At 47.8% G+C, this 24,107-nt stretch overlaps 9 protein-coding genes across 9 annotated transcripts; 7 read left to right on the plus strand and 2 right to left on the minus strand.

Moving 5' to 3' along the window:
• Positions 1-635: 635 nt before the first annotated feature.
• On the plus strand, positions 636-4,622 carry BDV27DRAFT_165011 (peroxidase/cytochrome P450 family protein). Its single transcript, XM_032073809.1, has 8 exons — positions 636-1,145; positions 1,203-1,300; positions 1,360-1,601; positions 1,655-2,766; positions 2,822-3,354; positions 3,422-4,076; positions 4,138-4,417; positions 4,470-4,622. The coding sequence occupies exons 1-8, from the start codon at positions 741-743 to the stop codon at positions 4,562-4,564; spliced, it is 3,420 nt and encodes a 1,139-aa protein (XP_031933939.1). The 5' UTR covers positions 636-740; the 3' UTR covers positions 4,565-4,622.
• A 1,504-nt stretch (positions 4,623-6,126) lies between these two features.
• Positions 6,127-7,586, plus strand: BDV27DRAFT_140096 (uncharacterized protein; the record flags this gene model as incomplete). The annotated part of the gene is made up of 3 exons (XM_032069589.1): positions 6,127-6,816; positions 6,869-6,943; positions 7,002-7,586. The coding sequence occupies 3 exons, from the start codon at positions 6,127-6,129 to the stop codon at positions 7,584-7,586; spliced, it is 1,350 nt and encodes a 449-aa protein (XP_031933940.1).
• A 117-nt stretch (positions 7,587-7,703) lies between these two features.
• BDV27DRAFT_151714 (acyclic terpene utilization AtuA family protein) lies at positions 7,704-8,891 on the minus strand (the record flags this gene model as incomplete). Its single annotated transcript, XM_032071404.1, has 4 exons — positions 7,704-8,403; positions 8,562-8,670; positions 8,702-8,802; positions 8,857-8,891. The coding sequence occupies 4 exons, from the start codon at positions 8,889-8,891 to the stop codon at positions 7,704-7,706; spliced, it is 945 nt and encodes a 314-aa protein (XP_031933941.1).
• A 555-nt stretch (positions 8,892-9,446) lies between these two features.
• BDV27DRAFT_165014 (CoA-transferase family III domain-containing protein) lies at positions 9,447-11,932 on the plus strand (the record flags this gene model as incomplete). Its single annotated transcript, XM_032073810.1, has 6 exons — positions 9,447-9,709; positions 9,861-10,097; positions 10,137-10,842; positions 10,899-10,981; positions 11,038-11,116; positions 11,188-11,932. 6 exons carry the CDS (start codon positions 9,447-9,449, stop codon positions 11,551-11,553), a joined length of 1,734 nt encoding a protein of 577 aa, XP_031933942.1. The 3' UTR covers positions 11,554-11,932.
• A 1,198-nt stretch (positions 11,933-13,130) lies between these two features.
• On the plus strand, positions 13,131-14,062 carry BDV27DRAFT_119119 (uncharacterized protein). The gene is made up of 5 exons (XM_032064784.1): positions 13,131-13,242; positions 13,311-13,316; positions 13,373-13,431; positions 13,483-13,578; positions 13,642-14,062. Exons 1-5 carry the CDS (start codon positions 13,237-13,239, stop codon positions 13,775-13,777), a joined length of 303 nt encoding a protein of 100 aa, XP_031933943.1. The 5' UTR covers positions 13,131-13,236; the 3' UTR covers positions 13,778-14,062.
• Positions 14,063-14,575: 513 nt separating this feature from the next.
• Positions 14,576-15,862, plus strand: BDV27DRAFT_140098 (uncharacterized protein; the record flags this gene model as incomplete). Its single annotated transcript, XM_032069590.1, has 3 exons — positions 14,576-14,861; positions 14,925-15,696; positions 15,832-15,862. 3 exons carry the CDS (start codon positions 14,576-14,578, stop codon positions 15,860-15,862), a joined length of 1,089 nt encoding a protein of 362 aa, XP_031933944.1.
• Positions 15,863-16,431: 569 nt separating this feature from the next.
• BDV27DRAFT_165019 (cytochrome P450) lies at positions 16,432-18,261 on the plus strand (the record flags this gene model as incomplete). Its single annotated transcript, XM_032073811.1, has 5 exons — positions 16,432-16,644; positions 16,704-16,920; positions 16,976-17,044; positions 17,124-17,726; positions 17,783-18,261. 5 exons carry the CDS (start codon positions 16,432-16,434, stop codon positions 18,202-18,204), a joined length of 1,524 nt encoding a protein of 507 aa, XP_031933945.1. The 3' UTR covers positions 18,205-18,261.
• A 333-nt stretch (positions 18,262-18,594) lies between these two features.
• On the minus strand, positions 18,595-20,590 carry BDV27DRAFT_669 (FAD-binding oxidoreductase). The gene is made up of 4 exons (XM_032077258.1): positions 20,153-20,590; positions 19,826-20,042; positions 19,374-19,768; positions 18,595-19,323 (listed from the first exon to the last, which is right to left on the minus strand). Exons 1-4 carry the CDS (start codon positions 20,426-20,428, stop codon positions 18,688-18,690), a joined length of 1,524 nt encoding a protein of 507 aa, XP_031933946.1. The 5' UTR covers positions 20,429-20,590; the 3' UTR covers positions 18,595-18,687.
• Positions 20,591-21,266: 676 nt separating this feature from the next.
• Positions 21,267-22,788, plus strand: BDV27DRAFT_165021 (uncharacterized protein; the record flags this gene model as incomplete). Its single annotated transcript, XM_032073812.1, has 6 exons — positions 21,267-21,470; positions 21,530-21,657; positions 21,751-21,821; positions 21,874-21,951; positions 22,069-22,277; positions 22,345-22,788. The coding sequence occupies 6 exons, from the start codon at positions 21,267-21,269 to the stop codon at positions 22,786-22,788; spliced, it is 1,134 nt and encodes a 377-aa protein (XP_031933947.1).
• Between the last annotated feature and the right edge of the window lie 1,319 nt (positions 22,789-24,107).

Below are 24,107 nucleotides of genomic sequence, written 5' to 3' on the forward strand. Positions count from 1 at the left end.
TAAATAAATCCGCATGTAACCTCTTGTCCCAGAACCCTTTTGGGTGATGACTGTTGCAACAACTTACATATGTGATTACGAACAATGCCTGACATTTGAGTACAAGACGACGCGGAAAGAGAACCCGACTAATAAACTACATTCACTTCCAGCGCCTTCCGGTAAGTAGTCTCGCGCTGATAGCTCGACAAGAGGTGAGATACTGAGTAGGGTCTGAGTGGCGTTCGTGATGCCCCGAGTCTGAGATCTGCATTGGGAAGCCCGATGTAATTCAGATACATTGTTAGCCGGATGCGGATGGATTGAAAACTTACCAACGAAATAAATGCCTAAGAAAGATGTTGTTCGCGTGTCTGTCAAAGTCATTGATGTCAGCAATAGAGCTTAATTGCCGTGGCTCGGGATGTTATGGACCCACACCGGATGCTTCCACAGTAGGGCTTGAAAGCTAATCGGAGTTTCAAGGTTCAATGAATTCATAAGAGTGGCTGAGCGGCGGATATTGTGGACCATCTATACGTCGATAAGTTGTCCAGTAAGCATGTCAACGACGTATTTTGCATGATAGTCCAAACAGCTAGTAAACTTAACATCCCGGGAGCTAGGAGGCCCAGAACTCATACTTAAGTGTTTCAAACGCATCCAACGTCCCGCCTTCAATCCTAGCTTTAATGGGATTGGACTAGATGAATCACATTGCCATAACCTCAATACTCCCTGTTGGAAATACCTGAGCCACGATGAAGGGGATACCAAGCTCCGCCGAGGCTTCCAATAGCATGTTTGGGGCTGCGGAGTCCTCCCAACGAGCTCATGAGCCTCTTACTCAAAAGCAATCAGCTCTGGAGCACCCTAGGAAGGGATCGGTGCAATCCATGAGCAGCGATCATGGTGGAATGGCTGAAAACTTTAGTAAATTGACCAAAGTGGTCCAAGCCGCCCGTCGCCCGTTACCCACAGAGACCGGGGACGGAACTTACATTGAACCTGAGAATGGCGGAAGTCTGTGGAGAGATCTGCGTGCCTTAGGGATTAAGGATGCCAATACTTTGAAGGACTTGATTGAAAACAAAGCCGGCGGGCTTGTCAAGGGCAGTGGCCAGGCGGTAGACGACAAGACGATGCTGATGGAACGCATCATACAGGTAGGACCGACGCAGAATTCACAGAACAATGCAAAATGCTAATATGTATATCTTCAGCTTGTCGCAAAATTGCCCTCTGAATCTAGAACCCGTGTCAAACTAACAAACATGTTTCTGGGAGAACTATGGGACTCACTGCCTCATCCTCCTCTTTCGTAAGCATTCATTGAAGCATACCTAGCCTCAAGTGGCAGTCGAACCTGACAGGTATCAGATATGTAGGCGACAAATATGCTTACCGCTCAGCCGATGGGTCCTACAATAACCCTACCCTGCCCTTGTTAGGCGCAGCGAACACGGAATATGCTCGGACCATCGAGCCTTTGAAGGTCAGACCGGCCAGTTTGCCAGATCCCGGCTTGATCTTCGACAGTTTATTCGCGCGAGAAACATTCAAGCCCCACCCTAACAATGTCTCGAGCGTTTTCTTTACTTGGGCTTCATTAATTATCCATGGTAAGCGTTCAACTGATCACTCTAGCATCACGCACAGGATTAACTAGATCCAGACATTTTCCAAACGGGACATCCAGACGAGAACTTCAACAAGACATCATCATACTTGGATCTTTCTATCCTCTATGGCGATAACCAAGAAGAGCAAAATATGATGCGCGAGTTCGAAGGTGGTAGGATCAAGCCAGATTGCTTTTCTGAACCACGTCTGCATGCGCTACCTGCGGCCTGTGGCGTTATTCTGGTCATGTTGAACAGGTTCCACAACTATGTAGTCGAGCAGCTGGCTGCTATTAATGAGAATGGCCGGTTTACGAAACCCTCAGACGGTATCCTCGATCCAGTTGAAGCAAGGGCCGCCTGGGCAAAGTACGACAATGACCTTTTCCAGACGGGTCGTCTTATCACCTGCGGTCTGTACATCAACATCACTCTGTACGACTATCTACGCACCATCGTGAACCTGAACCGTGATAACACTACCTGGACCCTGGATCCACGCGCGCACATGGAACACGATACTGTTCCTACAGCATTGGGGAACCAGTGTTCAGTAGAATTCAACCTAGCCTATCGATGGCATTCGACAATCAGTCGGAAGGACGAGGCCTGGACGGAACAGACATACCAAGCGATTGTCGGCAAGCCCGGTAACGAAGCCACCGTGCAAGACTTGATGGGGGGCATGAGGAAGTTTGGTGCCAATATTCCTAAGGATCCATCGAAGCGCGAGTTCGCTGGACTTAAGCGGCAATCCTGTGGCAAATTCAAAGATGAGGAGTTAGTGGACATCTTAACTATGGCCATTGACGAAGTGGCGGGATCCTTCGGGGCCCGCAATGTTCCTAAGGTTTTGCGATCGGTAGAAATCCTAGGCATGGAGCAGGCACGTAGGTGGAATGTTGGGTCATTGAACGAGTTCCGGAAGTTCTTTGATCTGAAGCCCTACCAAAGCTTTGAGGAGATCAATTCCGATCCGGAGGTAGCAGATCAGTTGCGACATCTCTATGAGCATCCAGATTATGTGGAGCTGTATCCGGGAATCGTGGCCGAGGAAGCTAAAGAACCGATGATACCAGGGGTTGGCATTGCACCTGGATACACCGTCTCCCGTGCAGTGTTGTCCGACGCGGTGGCGTTGGTTCGGGGTGATCGATTCTACACGGTTAGTTTGTTTCCTTACCGTATGGCACACGAAAGACATGCTGACACCCGAAAAGAAGGAATATAACTCAAGGAACCTCACTAACTGGGGATACGAGGAGTCGATGTATGACTTGGAAATCAATCAGGGATGTGTGTTTTATAAATTAGCATTGAAGGCCTTCCCACAGTATTTCAAACAAAACTCCATATTCGCCCACTATCCTATGACAACTCCACATGCGAATCGCGATATCATGAGAATGCTTGGAAGAGAAGAAGAATTCTCCTGGGACCGTCCGTCATACACACCCTCTCGTACAATGATCTTTGACTACCCGAACGTCCGGCGCATCCTTGAGGATTCATCGAATTTCCGCGTGGTTTGGGACGAAGCAACTGGGTACGTCTTTGGCAAGGGTGGCTATGATTTTATGCTATCCGGTGACTCGCCGTTCCACGCAAATCAACGGCGGATTATGAAGGAGTCGTTGTATCGGTCACAATGGCATGAGGCCGTCAAAGAGTTCTACCTGGAAATCACCGAGCAGCTGTTGTCAGAGAAATCATGCCGGGTGGGCAACGTCAACCAGATTGACATCAGTCGCGAGTAAGTCTCACTCATCCCTAAAGCTTAGTTCAGACCTGCATTTCTAAAACTGCCTTTTTCACTGCAGTGTTGGTAATCTCGCCCACGTTCACTTTGCTTCCAACATCTTTTCACTTCCTCTGAAGACCAAGGAACATCCGCTCGGAGTTATCACCGAACATCAAATGTATGAGATTATGGCTGTCATTTTTACCGCCATCTTTTTCGACGTCGATCCCTCCAAATCATTCAAACTGCGCCACAAGGCTCGCGAGGTAGCGGAGCAACTTGGGCCACTCGTCGAAGCGAATGTCAAAGCTGTGAGCTCAGCCGGTTTCCTTTCCACCTTGATCGATGGTATCCGCACCAATAAAAACGCGCTTTCCGACTACGGAATCCATATGATACGAAGGCTGCTCGACCACGGGTTGGATGCCTCTGAGGTCACCTGGTCTCAAATTCTGCCCACGGCCGTTGCGATGGTACCAAACCAAGCCCAAGTGTTTACGCAAATCATCGACTACTACCTCTCCGATGATGGGAAAGAGCATCTTCCTAACATCCAACGCCTTGCCAAAGAAGACACGCCCGCGTCCGATGAGATGCTCCTGCGCTACGTCATGGAAGCAATCCGCCTGAACGGCATCTTCGGCTCCTACCGAAAGTCTCACACTAGCCTAACACTCGACGATAAGAATAAAATGGTCCAGATCAAACCCGGAGATACCGTATTCGTTAGCTTTGTAAGTGCTCGTTATAGTCCGCTTGAGCTGGTCGATCAACTACGGCTAACTGCCAATACAGGTCGACGCCAACCGTGACCCTAACGTCTTCCCAAATCCCGATAAAGTGGATCTCAACCGTCCCATGGAATCATATATTCATTACGGTGTCGGTCCTCACACATGTTTGGGTGGCGATGCAAGTAAAGTCGCGCTAACGGCCATGTTACGTGTGGTTGGCCGGTTGAAAAATCTTCGCCGTGCTCCAGGACCACAAGGTGAGTTGAAGAAGATTGACCGAGGACATGGCTTCTACACCTATATGCGGGCAGATGAAACGAGTCTCTATGCGTTCCCTATGAGTAAGTCAATTTTGACCATCAATAGGAGGTCATCTGCTAACTAAGAAAATAGCCTGGAAGCTCCACTACGATGGCGCAATTCCCGGGAGGGAGCGATGTGTTCCAGAACAGCTTGTGTGCAATGTTCCTGGACATTGGCATGACTAACATGATATCAACCTTTTACCACAAGATTGAGTATAATATAGCAAAATCTGCGAATTAATAACAATTAGTAATAGCGGGTAACTGAACGCTTGAAATGTGGATATGTAAAAGGGGCATAGTATGGAAAAGTCCACCCATTAATATATTTTGCGGGTTAGTTGATTCAATACTAGGTCAGTCTATGAATTTTAAAGGAATTGTAACTGTCTCTGGGTTTACGAATCAGTCTGGGACAGGCACCCGCCTGTGCAGAGTATGTGATCAGGGACATATATGTATAGAAAAAAGTCCGCTAAATTAGGAAATTATCTTTTCTTAATCCTAGTATACTATCCTTCTACGTCAATTGTAGCCTTTCTATAGCTACCTTACTATACTATCTATCAAGAAATTAAGATAATCCAATAGTTGGGTTAAGGTTAGGTTAACCCACCCTGCACGCAACCCCCCGCGACGAGAGGACGCACCTTTAACCAATCACAAGCTGAGAAACTGGGCCGAGGGCTGAGCAATTCAGGAATAGAGTATAGATATTATATAGAGGAGAGATGGCCATAGTTCAATTACAACAATTTATATGGTCTTGCCCATGTCAGAGGAAGGGTGGATGAACAGCCCTGGACAACCCCGTGGATTCTAGATAAGTGCTGGAGGTATCGAATCGGCAGGGCTAACCCACCAGATCACACTGTGTATATAGCCCATAAGCCTAATGGGGCGCTAAATCTGTAGAACCCACCGTTCATTTTCATAATCAACCTGTCAGTTCCATTTGAGCACCTCTTTTATGTCATTTGTGGGCCGGCGAGCTGAAGTATGACCCACCTTTCGACCCGATCGTCGACAGTACACATACTATGGCTGGGTGCGAAAAATTCATACTGATCTCTTTGTGTTTCTTTGTATATCATTTCCTTCTACGAATTTTTGCCCGCTGACAGATGTACACAATATATAAAATCTAATAGGGCCATCACCATTGTCATTGTGGTTCTCATAGCTCCAATCAGTAATATCTAAGCGAACCCCTCAACAAGGGTCAACACAATCTTTTCACCTCATATCTCGGTAAACAAAGTCCCCGGAGGAGAACCTTGGGGAAAAGGAAAAAAAAAAAAAATTTGAAAAAGAAAAAGAACGTAGTGTTTCAAGCACCTGACTTTCACGCACTCTAGGGACGTTATCTCGTATCTTTCGTATTGTTCTATTCTTATAGTTCGCATTCATTTTCCTTTCCCTGTTTCTTGTTTTCTTTGCCGGATTTTCTTTTTCATTGACGACGGTCATAGCGCGATGATCAACAAACCCATGAACCTTTCTCAGCGGGACATATCTCATTCTCATCAAATGACTGAATGATAGATATGGGTCCCTTGGCGACGAGACCCATCACTGAGCGGGCCGATCTTCATCAGATGCCGTCTCAGACCGATTCATTCAGCTATCAGCCCCATAGCCCATCGGGCTGGTCAGAAATTTATTTCACTCGATCACCCTTCTCAGAATGTACATCTCAGCCTTTTTATTTCAGGAATCGCTGCCCTCCTTTATCAATCTTCAATATGCCTGACCCAACTATGCCTGAGGAGTATGCCGAGCTTATGAAGCACAACGGCCCTGAACATTATCTGTACAACCCTCAGAGGTATAGCAAGCTTCACCCTGGTTCAGTTGGATATTTTGACAAATATGGGATTTGGAACCAAATCACGGATCTTTCACAGCCAGGAGATCGGCATGATATTGGTTTTAAGGGCATCGGTAAAGTGCTTTCCTATGATGTCCCCACTGAATCCATGTGGAACGACGTATCCTCAGGTACTGAAGCGGAATCAAGCTTCGGACTCAAGGGCGGGTTGTCAGGCATGCTCGCTGCCGCTCCAGTGGAAGCGGAGGCTAATGCGAGCAACAAGAGGGGTTCGTCTGGGACAGCAGCTCTGGTTACTACCGAAGCGGTCCAGAATCAGAGACTCGAGGGTGGCTCCGGCAGGCTTATCAGCGACTGGGTGAAGAAGAATGGCAAGATTCTGATGAAGTCCAACTACGGCGATGAAATTCGAGACTATGGGCTATGGGTGATCCACACCACATGGTCCACCCCGGAATGTGCGATTAAAATGAACAGCGCTTTCCATCGCAATACCAGCGCGGGGCTGGGCGTTGGAGCCACCGATGTTGGTAAGATTGGAGGTAGTGGATCATCGCTTAAGAAGCTTGAATCCAAGGGCTGGAAATCATTTCAAGCCACAGAGGTATGTAAGAAGAGCGCCGCTCAATGACGTTTGGGATTCTCAATTCGTACAGAGTGACCAGGGACTCGTCGTAGCGTATGGTGGAGCTAGATTCAGACTTCGTACCATCCGACCATTCTGGTACCCGGTATGTGGCTTAACCTAGATACTGTTGTGTTGAATGAAAACTAACAAGCCCATTGCAGCCGCTCAAACAGACCGAGAGAATGTCCGCTCGTGAAGAGTCAATGAAGGTTTTGTACAATGACAAACAAGAACTAATTGGCTACGAAAGGTGGCATATGGCTCGTGATGAAAACGGAGACATTCAATGGGTGCCGATCTCTAAGGAGGAATTAGTTTTCGATGAAAACCGAAAGGAGCTTGGAATGGTGTACTGGAACCGTATTTCCGACGAAGATGGACGAGAGATTGGATGGGACCCCTACCGCAAGGAGGATTACATTTTTGATGAAGATGGAGAGAAGACCGGGGTCGAGTATTCCAGGCCTACTCGTGGCAGTACGAGGCAACATATCGAATGGGAGAAGTATGATAAGGACGCTGAGGACGCTGTGGAGGAAGAGACCATGATGAAAGAGCTTGAAATGGCAAATAAGAAAAGGATTGAAGAGCAGAAGCAGGCACGCAGGGAGTATGAGGACCAAGACGAATTTGAAATCAGGTGTGAGACGGTCGGAATGGATGAGAATGAAATTGGATATGACACCGAGAAAGTAGAACGCACCGGGACTCCTCCTTCATCCAGGTCCAAGTGCTGCGTCATGTAGCGGAACATGGATTGTATGCAGAATGATGCATTTACTTGACGGGGAAATTCTCATTTCTTTAATATTGCACTGCAATAGAATAATATCAAGTTATGAGCATCTCATCAAACCATGACCTTATACGTGTCTTCCTACTATAACCAAGGCCTCTCCAAGAACTGCACCGGAATCTCTACCTGCCGTGCACGCACAAATTCCCCAAAGCTCTCGGTAAAGCCATCGATAATGGACGAAGTGACGAATCATGACTGCCGTCTCCTTCTGTGATTTGGGATCCTCAGGCACGCTTCCATACGCATCGATAGCAATAGTTGAGAAGAGCGACTGATCTAGATAGTCCAGGATTTGCTTTCGCTGAAGCTCAACCTTCTCCTTGATGTCAAGTCCAACAGCAAACGTGCATATCTCAGCCTGGTAACCTCCAAAGCCACAAACGGCAAGCTTGGTTGTTGGGGGTGGCCGGCCTCCCTTCACGCTGGTCTCACGTACCCGATTTGTGGTATCTTGGTCGATCCTTATGTCTTCAAGGTGAGCTACAACGTCGGGGTTGAGATAGTTTGGTCCTTGGACTTCGTAGACCAATTGAGCCTTGACGGTGTCGACTGCAACAGCGCCATTGCTTCCGGGGTGCATAGTAATAACAGAGCTACCGTCATCATATACCTCCACTATGAGATATCCCACTCGGACAGGATTGGGGATGGACTTGAAGCCCCAGAAATTACCTCCTGTTGTATAAGGGCCACATTCTGTCAAGTGCCCAGCAATCAGCCCTCCAGCGAGTCCGTCATAGTCCATGTCAGACCAACCGTGCCACCTAATCGAGGTCAGTGGTTTATAATCTCCCCACCATGCATGAAGAACACTGACCAAGAAGCGAGACCGATGACCGGAGAGGCATCACAGCACCGACCACACATAACTATTTTGGCTCATGCACTCAGTGTGGCAACGATTCCCTTGGCACCAGTATACGCGTTTGCTGACACAACACGATTCTCTGATGCGCTCAGATCTTGGCCGTCAATGTCCAGGTGAGGGAACTGTTCAGCTGTGCCAGCCTTCTGAGCGGCCTCGACTTCTGCTGTAACATTGTCGCCGTCAACACATGCCACCTTGTTTCGCTTCAGCTAGATAATCGGCAAACACGGCGTCCAGTGGACCTTCAGTGGCCAAACGGTAAATTTGGCCGGGGCCATCGCCGGCAGCACCAGAGCTAAGAAGGTGTCAGCTATTGGCCTAATATTGCATCGGATGGATATAGACATACCAATTTCCAATACGAATCTCCTGTCTCCCTGTCATTGTTGTGACTAACTGTAGAATATCACGAGAGTTGGGTTCAGACTCCATGACCCCTCAAAGCGGCAACGGATTAATATAACCTCTTCTTTACGGAGACCAGAAACATCCTACCTATGCTGATAGACCTTGCATAGCATTTTGCACAAGGGGTAATTTTATATTTTGCTACTTGTACTCCAGGGCACCATAGGATTGAGCCTCAGTCAATGGGTTAATCTTAACTCTCTAGGTGGGCCTCTGACGTATAAATTTATCTTTCTTCTCCTTACGACCGATTATTACAGACGCACGAAGGGCTCAGGCAGGCTTCGCAGACACCCATTCCTTACCTACTTCAGAGATCATCTTGACCGTACCATTGATCTCGCTGCCCGCCGCAAGACCCGAAGGACCCACTTGGCCAATGTTTAGTGGAGCACTTACGCAGCGCTTTGGTTAGTGCTTATGCATATGCTCCCTGCATAAGGGTACGCCGAGGAATAAAAACATCCCCGCATTATATATCCTCGACCCCTCTCAAAAGAAACCACACCTAACTAGCAGACGGAAAGGAAGATGACATACTCAGTCCCCATAGAAGCCGCCCAACTTCTGCGCAAGGGTATCTTACAGAACCCTTTGCTCACATCGAACATCCCCAGCGATGCATCCTCTATCGCAGACTACGTCACATTCACAGGAAATGCAAACCCCAATATTCCCATCAACTGGCGCTTTGCTGAGAGTATTTCGGCACTGAAGGGCCTTGAGTCCCTCTGGATCAACGCTCTATTGAAGGCGAAGTATAACCAAGGTCCAGTGAAAGTTGAGATTGATACGTGAGTGCAGCATTTCATAGACCTCGCGTTGTTTTTTTTTTTCTCTTGCGTCTTCGTAGATTCGTATGTCTCTTAGATAGCGGCGTGTGCATGGTGCAGTTGTGGACTACCATACGATGTTTCAATATGCGGTTGGCTAACCTCATTATAGTGACCATGCCACGCTGTTCGTCATGTCGACTCTCCTTATTGACGTGGTCGACGAGAATGGAAAAGCGGCGAACCAACATATGTCTCCAATCCAGCGTATCGTATCGATATTCCCCAGTCCAGGAAGTAATTTTGGACAAGAAACCCCTCACCGCTCAGCCATCACCAATATCTACAAGACGAAGGATGGGAGGTGCTATCATGTCCACGGTAATCACTACCTAACCTTAACGAAATGGTTCAGGCGACGAGTTGGGGGCTAATTGCTAACAGGTAGTATGAACGCTACCCCCTCCTCGACAGCACTGGGTCTAGACCCTGACCGCGAAGCCTCCTCGACCGCCGATGCAATGAGTGCTATCCAAGAACGTGTACAGCAACACACAGCTGCAGACCTAGACGAACTTATGAATGAAAAGTACCGACAGGCTGGGACAATCTGCTATTCCAGAGACGAATACAAAGCAAGTGAACATGGGAAGGCTAACGCTCACGTTGGTCTCTATGAGCTTAACCACGTCCCCAACGACGCTCAGAAGCCCGGGTGGTGGAAGGCAGTCTCAGACACAGGTGTAGCTCGCCCCCTGGCTGGTCTTAAAGTCGTCGACTTATGTCGCGTCATTGCTGGCCCAAGTATCTCGAAGGGATTGGCCGAGCTTGGCGCGAGTGTGATGCGTGTAACTGGCCCAGGCGTCGTAGATGCATATGCTCTACACGCCGACTTGAACTGGGGAAAGTGGAATTGTTCCGTTGATTTAAAGACAGACGAGGGGAAGGAGACTCTACGCAAGCTTATCCTCGAGGCTGATGTCGTGTTGGATGGATACCGACCGGGTGTGATGGAAAAGCTTGGATTCGGCAGGGATGCTGTGCTTGAACTTGTCAAGGACCGGCCATTCGGCCTTGTGTATGCTCGTGAAAATTGCTACGGCTGGCATGGTCCCTGGCAGCATCGGAGTGGATGGCAGCAAATCAGTGATGCGGTAAGTGGTAATCTAGCCCGTGAGCAGTCAGGGCCACTAACTAACATGACTATCAGAACTGTGGTGTCTCCCTCGAGTATGGCCGTGCCACGGGTCACGATGAAGCGGTTACACCCGTCTTCCCTAATTCGGACTACTGGTAAGAAACTCCAATGCCTCACGCCCTTCCTTGAAATTCCTTAACACACCCCACAGCACCGGGGTTATGGGCGTCTGCGGAGTCATCAACGCTCTGATTGAAAGGGGCAACAAGGGTGGATCTTTCTTCATGGATGTAAGTCAACACTCCATTTTCCATTCTCCCCGATTTCACTCTTAAGAGAGCTGGTTTTTAACATGAGACAGACCGCCCTGAACTACTACTCTCAGTGGCTGGTGAACAGCGTGGGAGTCTATCCCCCGTCCGTCTGGGAGGATGTCTGGCAGCGACACAACCGGCTCGCCTTCCGCCATAACGACAATATGCCCGCCACCATTCCACGTATGATGAAGTCACTCATGCTGAACAGCGGTGCACAACTGTTCCAGCCACGCTTCTTCGAGATCCGGTATTCTGGGGCGGTCGATCGTTACTTCAAGGTGGTTCGACCTGTGCTCAGCTTCGGTGATAAACAAGTGGATCTTCGGTTCAATGTTGGAACAAGGAGCAATGGCCATGATGCTGCTCGCTGGCCAGAAGATCTACGGACAGAGATTGTCACCAGCGCATAGTCTGCAGGTTTCGGTGTTTGTTTGGAACAATGCGATGACATACACTAGTAAATAAGTAAGCTCCAGCTATAGATCGATCTTATCACCAAGTGGCCTAAGCAGTTGATACTCCACACCTAGTCGTGGGTCAACGGGGCGAGAGCTATCACTCTTGTGAAGGAGACAATGAAAATAGTCGATAGCTTTTCAACATAACGTGAACAAACTATACAAACGTCAAACTATCAATCGCCACCCTTGGGGTCAGCTGACTCACGCGCCCTGCGGTGTGTAGGTTTGTTTTCCTCACCTTAACGCAACTGGTTTGGTAACTTTACGATAAAGGCAATTATACTTCGAAAAGGCATCTCAAGATGGCTTAGCTCAGGGTAGAGTTAGGGTTACTGAAACAATCAAACAGTAGCTTTTGGAGCAATATTTTCTTCTCAATGACTACGTATCTAGTTTCTGTAAGCAAGACATAGCAGCAAGAAGACAAGTCCCTTAAATTTACTGTAATCTCAGACAAAAGAGAAAAAAAAAATAAAAATGCTTAATTCCTGGATGGCGGAAAAAGACTTTCCCGCCGGTATAAATGATGGACGTTTGCGGACGGTGAATAATCCTTGCAGACAGCTTAGATCCATGGTATTGGCCGAAAGTTCTTCACAAATCTCCACTAGAGTTATATCATGATAACAAAACTACATTCTGGAACTAACGATGGGAAGCATTTTATTTGTTATCTTTAATATTGCATCCAGATAAGCGCGCGAGTCAATGGCTGGCCATCGCCCATACATTATTGTGTCTTTCTTCGCGCGAGATTGCTTATAAGCAGCACAGATTTAACCCGCATTACATATAGATATAATTTAACTGTATAGAATATACCATTGCAATGAGAGGACCATATGGACATACCTCAATTAGAAACGCTGTGTCTAGCATCAGACCTACGTGTCATTTCATTGTCAGATTAGAGTTGACAGCGGGAATCATATTATGTGGGGCTATCTACGCTATAAAGCTGTCAACCAGGTATTTATTCTCCCGAATGAGGTCTAGAATTGGCCTGCGAATATACTTGTATGATTTTTAATTCGACTTTTGATCGCGATGGTCGTGACGTCATTGACTCATTGTTCTGTTCTTTGTTCCCCACATAAGACTCGAATTCAGCTATGTAAAATTTGGATGGAATGTTAAGTGACATTGTTTTCTATAACATCGAAAGCTGTGTCTCGAGTATAAGCTTCCCTATTGCTAAGCACGGATTTCTTACACTTGCATTGTTTAAGTTAAAATGGCAGCCATGACATCATAAATGGAAATGACGCCGGGGTCTATAGTGATAGCGCACAATAGCATAATACTGTACAAGAATGAAATAATCAAAGACTGGTCTAGAACTTCCTGGGTGCGGAAATAGTGTACCTGAATGTAGAAATCATGATGGCATTCCTTTCAGATGGAGATGCATCGCCGGAGTTTAGTAAAAGTATAATTTATTCCAAACTTCCGGGCCCCTTCCGTATAGTTTCTGGACAAGATACACGAAGAGAGAAAATCATCAGTAGAATGGAATCAAAGGTATAAATAAACCCATGATTCCCACAATCTTCCTGCTCTAATCGCCCATCAAATGTGAAGCACAATATAATATCAAATTGTGACTGATACTACTCTCATCCAACCACCAAAATGCCTGTAGGTCACAATCAATTCCATAATTTAAGATAAAACACCTTAGCTAACCAGATAATCAATATCTGAAGCACTACGTATGATCCCTGATCTTGTCAAGCATGTAACTGTTGGACTAACTCCTTTCTTTAAGCAACTCATGATCCGAACTCAAAACCCTGCTCCTTACCTTGGAGGTCTTCCTGGCACTGAGTGAGTCCATTCAATTACCTCTCACAAGAAGTCCTTTCTTAACACATCCAGTGATGGTACTGTCCTGGAAATCGCCCATCAAGCCGGTGCCTCCGGCGGCCATAACTTACCTGCACCCCGGATCTTTCCTCCGATGTATAGTGTCGAGTAGGAAATTCCCCCCTCGTTCGTCACCTAATATCTAGCTAATGTGTCTTCTTTGTTTCTCAGAGTTGATGTCGACTCATCTGCCGGCACCGATGATTATAAGCAGAAATTTCAAGAAGCATGGTTACAAGGCAAGGATTCAGAGGGCGAGGCCCTCCCTCCTGCTTCAATCCAGATTTGGGATGCAGATGAAGAGTGATTGATTTTGGATTCGCACTGGCTCAAAGCGGGTCCTTAAGGAAATTATTGAATTTCAAATATTAGTTGAGTTGCTTCAGTCAAAGAAGCCCTAATGAGAACAGCCAGGCGTATAGTAGGCAAGATCGTGGTGATGTACCATCACTAAATAAAGAAATTACAAAACGACTGAGACAGCGATGGATAGAACACAGCCTGAGCATTCCAGAACGGTTCACCATTTATTTTTATCTAAGTATATACCGCCGTTATACGCGCCGTCCAACAGGCAGCCACTTTGAAAAGATTTAGGGGTGGCAGAATCCCAGATTCTGTATGTAAATGCTTAAGTTGATTATAGGAGAAGCCTGAATAGCTCCATCTTCTGCGTTGCGGTGAGGCAGACCAACCAACCAACACGCCGAAGGGCAGGTGGGTCTGCCGACCTAAGAGACAGCTAGCACGGTTGGTTGCCTCAGTCACTCAGATCACGTGTCACTATAATCAGAGTACATGTTTGGGATCGTCCCCATCAGGGCCGGCATTTGTAGGCAGTTGGGTAACATGCCAAGATACGCATTTCGATATACTCTAAGATTCGCGAGGGTGCCAGAGTCTTACAACCTACGGTAGTCAGGATATGCATGACGACTCGTGAGCATGGGTTGTGGATATATATAGTGGAAACTAATATTTGCCTACGCGATTCACAATAGCCTTCAGCAACAAGAGTAGTACGCTAACACGTGCTACGAACTAGTCGAACTCGAACCGGTCAATACGTCCTCAAAATTTAATCACGAATCAATCTCGCACACCAATGGAATCACCCCGGACCAACCACACTATTTCAGCATCGGAGAGAAAGCGTATGCGTGATAGGAAGGCCCAAAAAACTGCCAGAGAAAAACGCGGAGTCCGTATAAAAGCTCTGGAAGATCGCGTGACTTACTGTGAAAGACACCATGGAGCTAACTGGGTGCAACATATGATGGCGGCAATGGAAAATCTACAGCGCGAGAACCAAATGTTGCGCGAGCGCCAGGAACGGCTCCGCGTCTTATTCTCCTCGTGGGAGCAGGATGAGAGCACTCCACACCCAATACGTTCCCACATTCAGGGTGAAAATCAACAAGTATCTTCATCGCTCAAGGTTTCCTCCTACCTAGGTGGTGACGTGACGTCAATACGCATTGATCCTTCGAGTGCCGCTCATGCGCCAGCTAAAGCTCTCTCTATCCAGCAGCCACTAAATACCCGTGGAATTAAGAGAGACGGGGTGCCCTCACAGGGATTCCCCTCTTCTCATTCAAACCCAGCCAGTCCTCTCTTTCCTGGTGAAACAGCACCAGAGTCTATCCCAGCCTGGTGCCTGACCCCGATAAATGAGTATGGTCGTATATCCACCCCCCTACCGGCCGCAACATGTCCTTGGCTGGCACATCCAGACCAAATCGCCGCCTGTCCATCCCTACCGTCCCCGCTCGATTTGTTACACGGTACAAGACGAAACTTCTTGGCCGACAAAATCAGCCAGGCCCTCCGAGTGCGGGCGATCCGTGATCCGGAACGTTTGGCATGCGGCTGGCTCATCTACGTCTTTAGCAAATGGCTAGTTACCCCCAATCTCGCGGCCTTTTCCCACATTCCGTCGTTTCTGCGGCCTATCCTGCTGCAGATGCAACGCGATCATCCCTCCGGACTAGACGTCCTTGTCTTTCCACAAATACGGGCCAACCTCATCCAGAACTGGGACAAGTATGACTTTAAAGAGGTGTTTGACTATATGTCTTGTTGCCAGAAGGTACGGTGGCCCTGGGGTGAAGATATCCTAGAGCGCGACGGCGAAGACAATTTACATATCAGAAGGGAGTTTTTTGATGTGTTTACGCGTGAGAGTGGGTGGGGCCTCACGCCGGAATTCATGGAGAAATATCCCGGGTTGTTGGAGGGGATGGATGTTGAAGCGGTGTGTTTCCGGGTAGGATCTCTCATCGAATTACCGGTGCAGAAAAGGAGTGCCGGCGGGAAGGAATAAGAAGCATTCGGCTTCCTTCAGCCGAACAACAAGTTGAGATCATTGCCAAGAATTGGTTGGGATGCATAACGGGGCCGATCTTTACTTCGCTCGGTTTGGCGCTGAATCATTGCTCCTTCTTTCGGTAAATTTGATGTCGATTCTTGCTTACTTAGGGTTAACGCTGAGTCAGTGCCCCAGCCTCTGGTTGCCGAATGAGGGCCATTCTTTTGGGATGTACTGCATTCCATGCACTCATCAGGGCACCACTGAGGTCAGTGCAAGGACAATCGCCTTGTGGATCTGCACCAATAGATGCGGGGTGTACGGAGTAGATCTACATACAATATGGGATTTTTCATACATGCCTAGAACTCCTGATGCGGAGTCACCTTGTGCGTATTGGCAATATACGCCACACTATACGGCAATATTCCGTCTTCTCGTTGCGTAATACATGCAACCCATTTGACGGAGACTCGGAAAATTCGTTCGTGTTACCAGAGGAGCACGATGTTAATGCATTATCTATTATGCTTCAAGTACAGGCATAACTAATAGCCGTGGTCTGCGTCGTCCCTATATAAAGTCTTATGGGGATGTCTGCAATTGGTAGATAGACACTCTGCTTCAGCAATTCAACATATAGCCTATCCACGATGTTGGGTAATATTCTAGAAGGAGTATTGACCAATAATTCTGTCACCCTCCTTATTACTGTGACAGTGGCAGCGATTGCGCTATATTTCTCCCCCTCAAAGTCAAACCTCCCGCTGGTCAATGATAAAAAGCCATGGGAATTCCGATTCACAAACGCCCGAAAACGCTTCCTCGCCGACGCGCATACTCTCATCAGAGCAGGGCTCGCAAAAGTATGTGTCTCCACGACCAACATGGCCAGCAATTAACGATAATTTTTGGCATAAAATAGGCACCAGCCTTCCGCATTGTAACGGAGCTTGGGAAGAGGGTTGTTCTCGATGCAAAATATGCCAACGAGCTCCGAAGTCACGATTCATTGAGCTTTGGCCTCCACACCGCGAATGATTTCCACGCCCATATAACCGGCTTTGAGCCCTTCAAACAGGGTTCTAACGACGATGAGATTGTTCAAAATGCCGTGCGGATGAAGCTGACGCAGAGCCTTGGTGAGATGCTAGGTGTGGCTTGTACACGAGAGTGGTATCTGACATTATACTACAGGGAGTCTTACCCAGCCTCTCGTTGATGAAACAACAGTAGCACTTCAGACATATTGGACGGATGACACTGGTAGGTCTACTTAACTCACTTGTACTTGGTTCCTCCTGTGGCACCATATGAGATAGGAGGCCAAAGGCTAATAGGCTAGCTTGGCACGCGTTCCCTCTTAAATCCAATGTTTTGAAACTCGTCGCCCAGATGTCTTCAAGGATCTTTTTGGGCGATCAGATATGTCGCAACCGGGACTGGCTCCGTATAACAGTGAACTATACTATCGACTCTTTCTTGGCAGCTGAGGAATTACGCCTGTGGCCGAAGGCTTTCCGACGTATCGTTGCCTGGTTCCTCCCATCGTGTCGAAAGATACGCGATGAATTGAAGGAAGCGCAAGACATCATCCGGCCAGTGTTGGACGCCAGACGAAGAGCTAAACAGGCTGCTATCTCGGCTGGAAAGACACCGGAACGATACAACGATGCTATGGAATGGTTGGAAGAATGCGCAAAGGGTCGCTCTTATGAACCCGCTTTCGGACAGATAATATTTTCTGTTGCTGCTATTCACACTACCTCCGATATGTTGACTCAAGTGCTCTATGACCTGTGCGGTCGCGATGAGCTGATCCGAGCTCTACGCGAAGAAGTAATTACGGTAGTGCAGGAAGAAGGGTGGAAGAAGCCAACTTTATATAAGTTGAAACTTATGGATAGTGTGCTGAAAGAAAGTCAGCGTCTGAAGCCGATCAGCATCGGTAAGTGTTATTCGGTGCTTTCAACTGAGATTGACAGAGCTGAAAGAAATCATTAGTCTCTATGCGACGGGTTGCCACGGCCGACCTCAAGTTGTCCGATGGTACTTATATCCCTAAAGACACGTTCCTGTCCGTATCCAGCGAGCGCATGTGGGACTCCGAAATATACCCTAACCCCCTCGAATTTGATGGCTACCGGTTCCTCAAGCTGCGCGAAGTTCCTGGACATGAGACCTCTGCGCAAGTTGTGTCTCCGTCACCGGAGCACATGGGCTTCGGGTTCGGGCGACATGCTTGTCCGGGTCGGTTTTTTGCCATCAACGAGGTCAAAATTGCGTTGTGCCATATCTTGTTGAAGTATGAATTCAAGTTGGCTGATGGGTCTGTGCCCCGGGCAAGGAAAAATGGTCTCTCATTAAACTCGGATCCGACGATGAAACTCATGATTAGACGGCGACAGGAGGAAATTGTTCTCTGATTATGAGGCTTCTTTAAGACGAAGACGTTCTATCTAATTGGCATCACAAGCGTGCGGTTCCTTTAGCTTCATTGGTATTTGGTGAGAGGAGGATATGCAAGGCTCACATTTCCTTCACTATGTATATTGTTGTCCGTTCCCTACTCTGGCAATGAATCATTCATTATTGCGGTACGCAGACAAGTGACAAGGCCATGGTAGAAATAAAGCGGCGAGTTGTAACTGTGCCCCTTATGAAGTATCTATAATTGGCGCTCAGATAGCGGATATGTAAATACCACGCGACCAAAACACCATATAGCACGAAGGTCGTGTTGTGAATACTCTCTCCCCAACTGGATATATTAAGCTAGGTAGAATGTGCCTGTGAGACTAGTAATATGTACAAAAGGAAGATCGATGGTGCGCACAATGCACAAAGGCTACACGGATAACATCAGCCCGACAGGATGGCGACCGGGGTTCTGGATGGTCATTGTGTCCTTATGCAACTGGAGCGAAGAAGCTAAACCTGCCCGTCGGATCGTACTTCTTCTTCAAGGCCTGCAGGCGATCCTGGCGCCACTTCTCACTTCCGTACCATTGTTGCGGTGTTTCGTCACCATAGGCATAGTTGACATATGCGCGCACATCTGGACGTCCGCTGGCCCTGTGGAGGACCTGGCGAAGTTCATTGCCTAACTTGGAGGCCTTTTCATCAAGCTCCGGGCCGCCGGGCGCATAGGTAATGAGTGGAGCGGAGAGAATATTCTCGCCTCGAAAAGCAAAAGCACTGGACTTGCTGTCGATTGCTTTTACTCCCTGCATAGAATACCCTTCGAACATGAATATCGAGTTGTTGAATGGTGAGCTTCCGCGGATCGCGTTGGCGAAAATGTCATATGCCTTCTTTTGGGCGGGGACGTTGTATTCTTCGAGATAGTTGGGGAACCGGGGGTTGACAAGACCGGCCTTTTGGCAAGGTGGAGATGACAGGGAGATGCCGGTCCACTCCGCAAGATCGGTGTAGCTTCCTCCCTTTGGTTCTTTAGAGAGTGGACCAATATCGTGGAAAGGCTTTGTGTAAGCTGAATCGACTGTTTTCACTCCCTCTTGAATGATGTAGAATAGAATGACAGGCTATGGGGTTTAGTTAACTCTCAAGAAGTCTGGGGAATTGATAGACACACATTTTCAGGGTCGGCGTCCGGGTTATTCAACCAGTAAGACCAATTGATAACACCCTCAGGTTGGGTACCGTTCTTCAGGAGGTAGTCGTTGGCGGCTTGATACACAGCCTCCACTTTGTCACCACTGAATGTGAGAGTCTCGATTGCCCAGTCGTGGTGGACGATGTCATACAGCTTGGTAGTAACGGAGGTCACGATACCGAAGTTATGGCCAGCACCATTCATCGCCCACCAGAGATCGGACTTTTTATTGAGTACTTTAAAGCTGCCGTCAGCGAGTACGACATTCATAGAAACGAACTGATCCGCGACGAGACCGTGGTGCCCCTGTAGCCACCCATGGCCTCCACCGAGTGCAGGTCCCAGGAAGCTGACACATTCGCATGTACCACTCACTATACGCATGTCAGTATCCTCGATCCTTTCAGGTCGACTCGCTAGATTCGACTCACCTGTCTGTTTTCCTGCTGCCCAGAGCTGATCAATGACGGCTTTGGACTTAGTTCCACCACCAATTTTTGCGGTATTTCCATCCTTCGAGATTTCGATGGTGTTCAGTTGATCCAGGAAGATTTCAATACCATGGTCCATCTTACCAAGAGTCGTAATTGCACCATGGGCACCATTGTACGCAAGGAAGGGCAATTCCTTCTCGTTCGCGAATCTCACCTAAACCGTTCAAATTAGCGTCTCACTCCTTGCCAATATATGTCGTGTTCAATCGGGCAGCTTTGCATGCCCGTCTTGAGGGGTTGGGGGGAAATGCAAAGGAAATATACCGTCTCGACCACATCGTTTTCTGTGCCTGGCACTACGACGATATTCACTTTGGGGGCGTCTAAGACAGACCACCGGGTTGATGCCACGTCGAAGCCCTCCGAACCTGGGCAATAGACCTTGGCAGTGGGCGAAAGCTTGATCCCCAGATCCTCCACATCATTTGATCGTGGACAGAGTCCTCTAATCCAATGGCTAGACATAGGCACATTCTCGCAGGCCGAGGCAATTGCCCACGCGCCCAAAGCCGTGACCGCTTCCAGTTTAAATCGAAGCATTGTGAAAAGAAAAGTCTCAAAATGCTACAAACTGTAGAAGAGGGAGACCAAAAATTGCCCACGATGCAAAGCCGCTTCCTGCCGTCACAAAAATGGTTCGGATCGGCCGAGGTGACCAGTCAGAATTTGCTCAGTTAGACTTGAATCCTTGTGCGTTGCACGAGGATGCGGGTGACATTCTTATTATCTATTATTTATTTTTATGTACGAGTCCATTTTGTTAGGTTTTTATTATGAGTTCATTGCCCATTGTTTGACGCTAATGCAGTGTTCGTGCCCTAGCATGTGGGAGACCTGAGACGATGCTTGGCGAATGCTACCTCATTTTCTCTAGCCATGCGAAAGATCCACAAAAACGTTGTAATACGTTCTACAACCCCTGCCTAGCCTAAGCATCTGACCAACTGTCGACCGTGGTACCCCTATTTAGTACGTTGGATCCCCATACCCAGATCATGCTAATACCTCCGCTGCGGGTCTTGGTCGGACAGTTAGCCATAACAATAGGACTACATGCTCACTGATCGGACCCCTCGGAAGCCCGGGTAACCTAAACGGATGAGGTGCAGATAACGTTGTCTTCTCCCAAATCTTTCTCAAACGGACCCTTGATCACAAAAATTGGTCTTGGTCTTATAAGGGCTCCGTAGTTGTGGTTCTACCCTCGTAGGGCTCTATCATCAACACACAACGATATCGCAAACCTATAGTGGGGGAATGGCGAAACCTTGTGTAGCATAAAGCAAAAAAAAGAATTAAAAGTGACGGATTACTCTCTGTTTTACGCCTTGTTTGTAGTTTCTCTTCAAAAATGCCCTTCTAAATCTCCTATCCAAGGATGTCCTCCGGTATCACATTTGACATAGTCACAAGGGCCGCCGAAGAAGAGGCTGCTCAAGCAGCATTCCGCAAATCTGCAATTGAGTCTTGGACACTCTATGCAATTGGCGTCGCTGCGACCATACTCAGGACGTATGCCCGAGGAAGCGCTGTGGGATTCAGGCATCTGCGAGCCGATGATTACCTTATCTGGGTCGGGATTGTTCGTGTCGCCGATGGATCACAAAAAGCCCACTACTCTACTAACACTGATCGTTGCAGCTATTCTATACCGCGCAGACAGCTCTCGCATATAGCGTGGGTAATGTTGCTCATGGCCTAGCCAACAATGGTATGACAGATGCCCAGCGCGCCGCACTATCTGTCGATGATCCCGAATTTCGATTTAGGTGCGTCCCATTTCCATCAACAGTGGGTTATGTCAGTCACGACTAAGGCTATTCCGCCATATAGGATTATCGGATCCAAGATACAGGTCGCAGGGTGGACTACATACTCAGCGTTGATCTGGTCGCTCAAGCTCTCCATGTTGGCATTTTACGTTCGACTTACGGTATAACATCCGACGACTAATCTGTCTCGAACAGCATTCTGACAGTGAGTAGGATGGTCTTGGCCGGCGCTATCGAGTCCCAGTTTATATTGGCTTTGCCCTCGTCATCGGGACTTTTATAGCGAGCATTGTAACAATTTTCGCGGCATGCCGACCGCTTCACAAATACTGGCAGATCAACCCGGACCCTGGCAGGAAGTACTCCGTCCCTGGACCATTGACGTTATACTAACACGCCGATTTCTAGATATCTGTCAGGCTGCTATCTCCAAGCCGATAGTTTGGGTTTCCTTCGCCGCAAATGTCAGCACCGATCTCTACTTAATAACGATCCCAATTCCAGTATTATGGAGCACTAAACTGAAACTGGCAAAAAAGATCGCTTCTACAGTCGTACTCAGTGCCGGTGTATTCGTTCTGGTTTGCGCCACCCTGAAGAGTGTCTTCGTCCTAGTAGTATGTGATCCCCTCATGCTCGTTCGTGTACACAATACCATCGTTCTAATCACACATTATCTTATAGGACCCCCTCCACGGCGCAGAGCTAAGCGGCGCATGGGGTACACGCGAGACATTCGTCGCCGTTATAACGACCAATCTACCCATGATATTCCATCTGTTCAAATCCTGGCTCGGGCGCGTTTACGGCAGTGCGTTCAACTCAAACCCGACACACAAATATCCCAGTGGTTTCCAGAGCATCGGTGGTGGGGGTGGTGACTCCCGGAGTCGGAATCGCCGCAAGCCCTCTAGCGGGCATCCTACAGTGGGGACCCTGACGTTGACCGAGAGTGAGGAACGGATGGTGGGCGACGTCAAGATGCAGAATTTGAAGACCTACCCTGCGTCTCCGACTGGGACCGTCGCCAGCAGTATCTTAGTCTCCAGCCGGATCGAGGTGACCCACGAGGACAGAAGTAGTCGGAATAGCGAGCTGGACCCGCAGCGCCTGCATGAGACTTGGTAGAGTTGCTAAAGTATGTGCAACCAGTCGGAATCCATGGTACCATGGCTTACCTTGAGTATTGCTGACGATTGGTTGTTTGGTTCCAGGTTCAAAATCTTAGAAATCAGGAGAGGCAAGATCTACAAGAGAAACGAGGAACACTTAGGACTAGACCTACCTGGCAAGGCAGCTGGCTGCCTAATGGCCCAATCTCACATGTTACATAATTTTAATTATTATAACTACGTCTTGTTTCTTTACTTCATTCCTTCTCGTAGACCTTTTGACTTTTATCTCAGCCCATACCCGTTGAGGATATCTATCTCATAATGTAGATCCTGTGACACTACCCTTTCACGTGCATATTACGATCAAAAAGCTACTTTGTAGGTTCATTTTAAAATGGTAAACAGATGTACCAAGCTTTTCAGTGAAGGTATCTGCCAAGTAGCGCAAGCCTTTTCTTCAACTCCAACCCTACTTCCATATGCTGTCCCAAAGCCCGCGAAACAGTAGCCGCGAGAAAGGATCTGCCCGATAATCAATCTCTTCGGAAAGCTAACTTCAATTGACCGCCTAGCTTACTTGCAATCACGGAATAGGATAGTCTCCAAATAGACGACTAGGATTCAATGACTAACTACCACAAAGGGAAGTAGTAACGGTTTCCTTATAAATAGAGTTTATATATCTCTGGATGTTGAGAAGGTTAGATTGAAATTCTCCTAACAAAAGCCCGATGATTAAACTAGTCACAACTGACCCAAAGTATTGGGTGGGCCATGTGTTAAGGGATCGACAGTCACCAACGCCTGTATGATTGCCAATGTCTTAGATATAAGTGATCCCTACTAATATACTAGCATTGACCAATCTTTTGTAACTCCGTTGCCCAGTGATCGTACCTAGTTCTTGGTTACCACTATTAGTATGATTGCTCCGAATTCAGTAGTAACCGTCCGGCTCCGTCAATATGCAATAAGCACAATATCCCGGCATTAAGGAACAAAGGGTCAAATCTTCCTTGAAGGGATTAGTTTTTCGACGTGGGGTCACCCAAGCAATACAAGGCAACCGTTGGCTTAGACAGCCGTTGAGATACTTTGACCTAAGCTCTAGCCTAGGTAGAGTTGCATCGCTCGTCCCAAAAATTGGTCTCGACCCACCCTGGTCGCAACTCTATATTTAGCCTCGGTCGATGCAGAGGTCCACAAATATGTAATCTTTTTTAACCTAGGGCATTACTTAGCTCAGGGTCGGCAAACATAAAACGGCTTAATGCATTTATAACTCAACATACTTTCTTTGATTAAGCAATATGCATTCTAGGGGTCAGTCGA

Source organism: Aspergillus caelatus, assembly GCF_009193585.1.
Source record: "Aspergillus caelatus strain CBS 763.97 unplaced genomic scaffold BDV27scaffold_1, whole genome shotgun sequence".
Lineage (NCBI taxonomy): Eukaryota > Fungi > Ascomycota > Eurotiomycetes > Eurotiales > Aspergillaceae > Aspergillus > Aspergillus caelatus.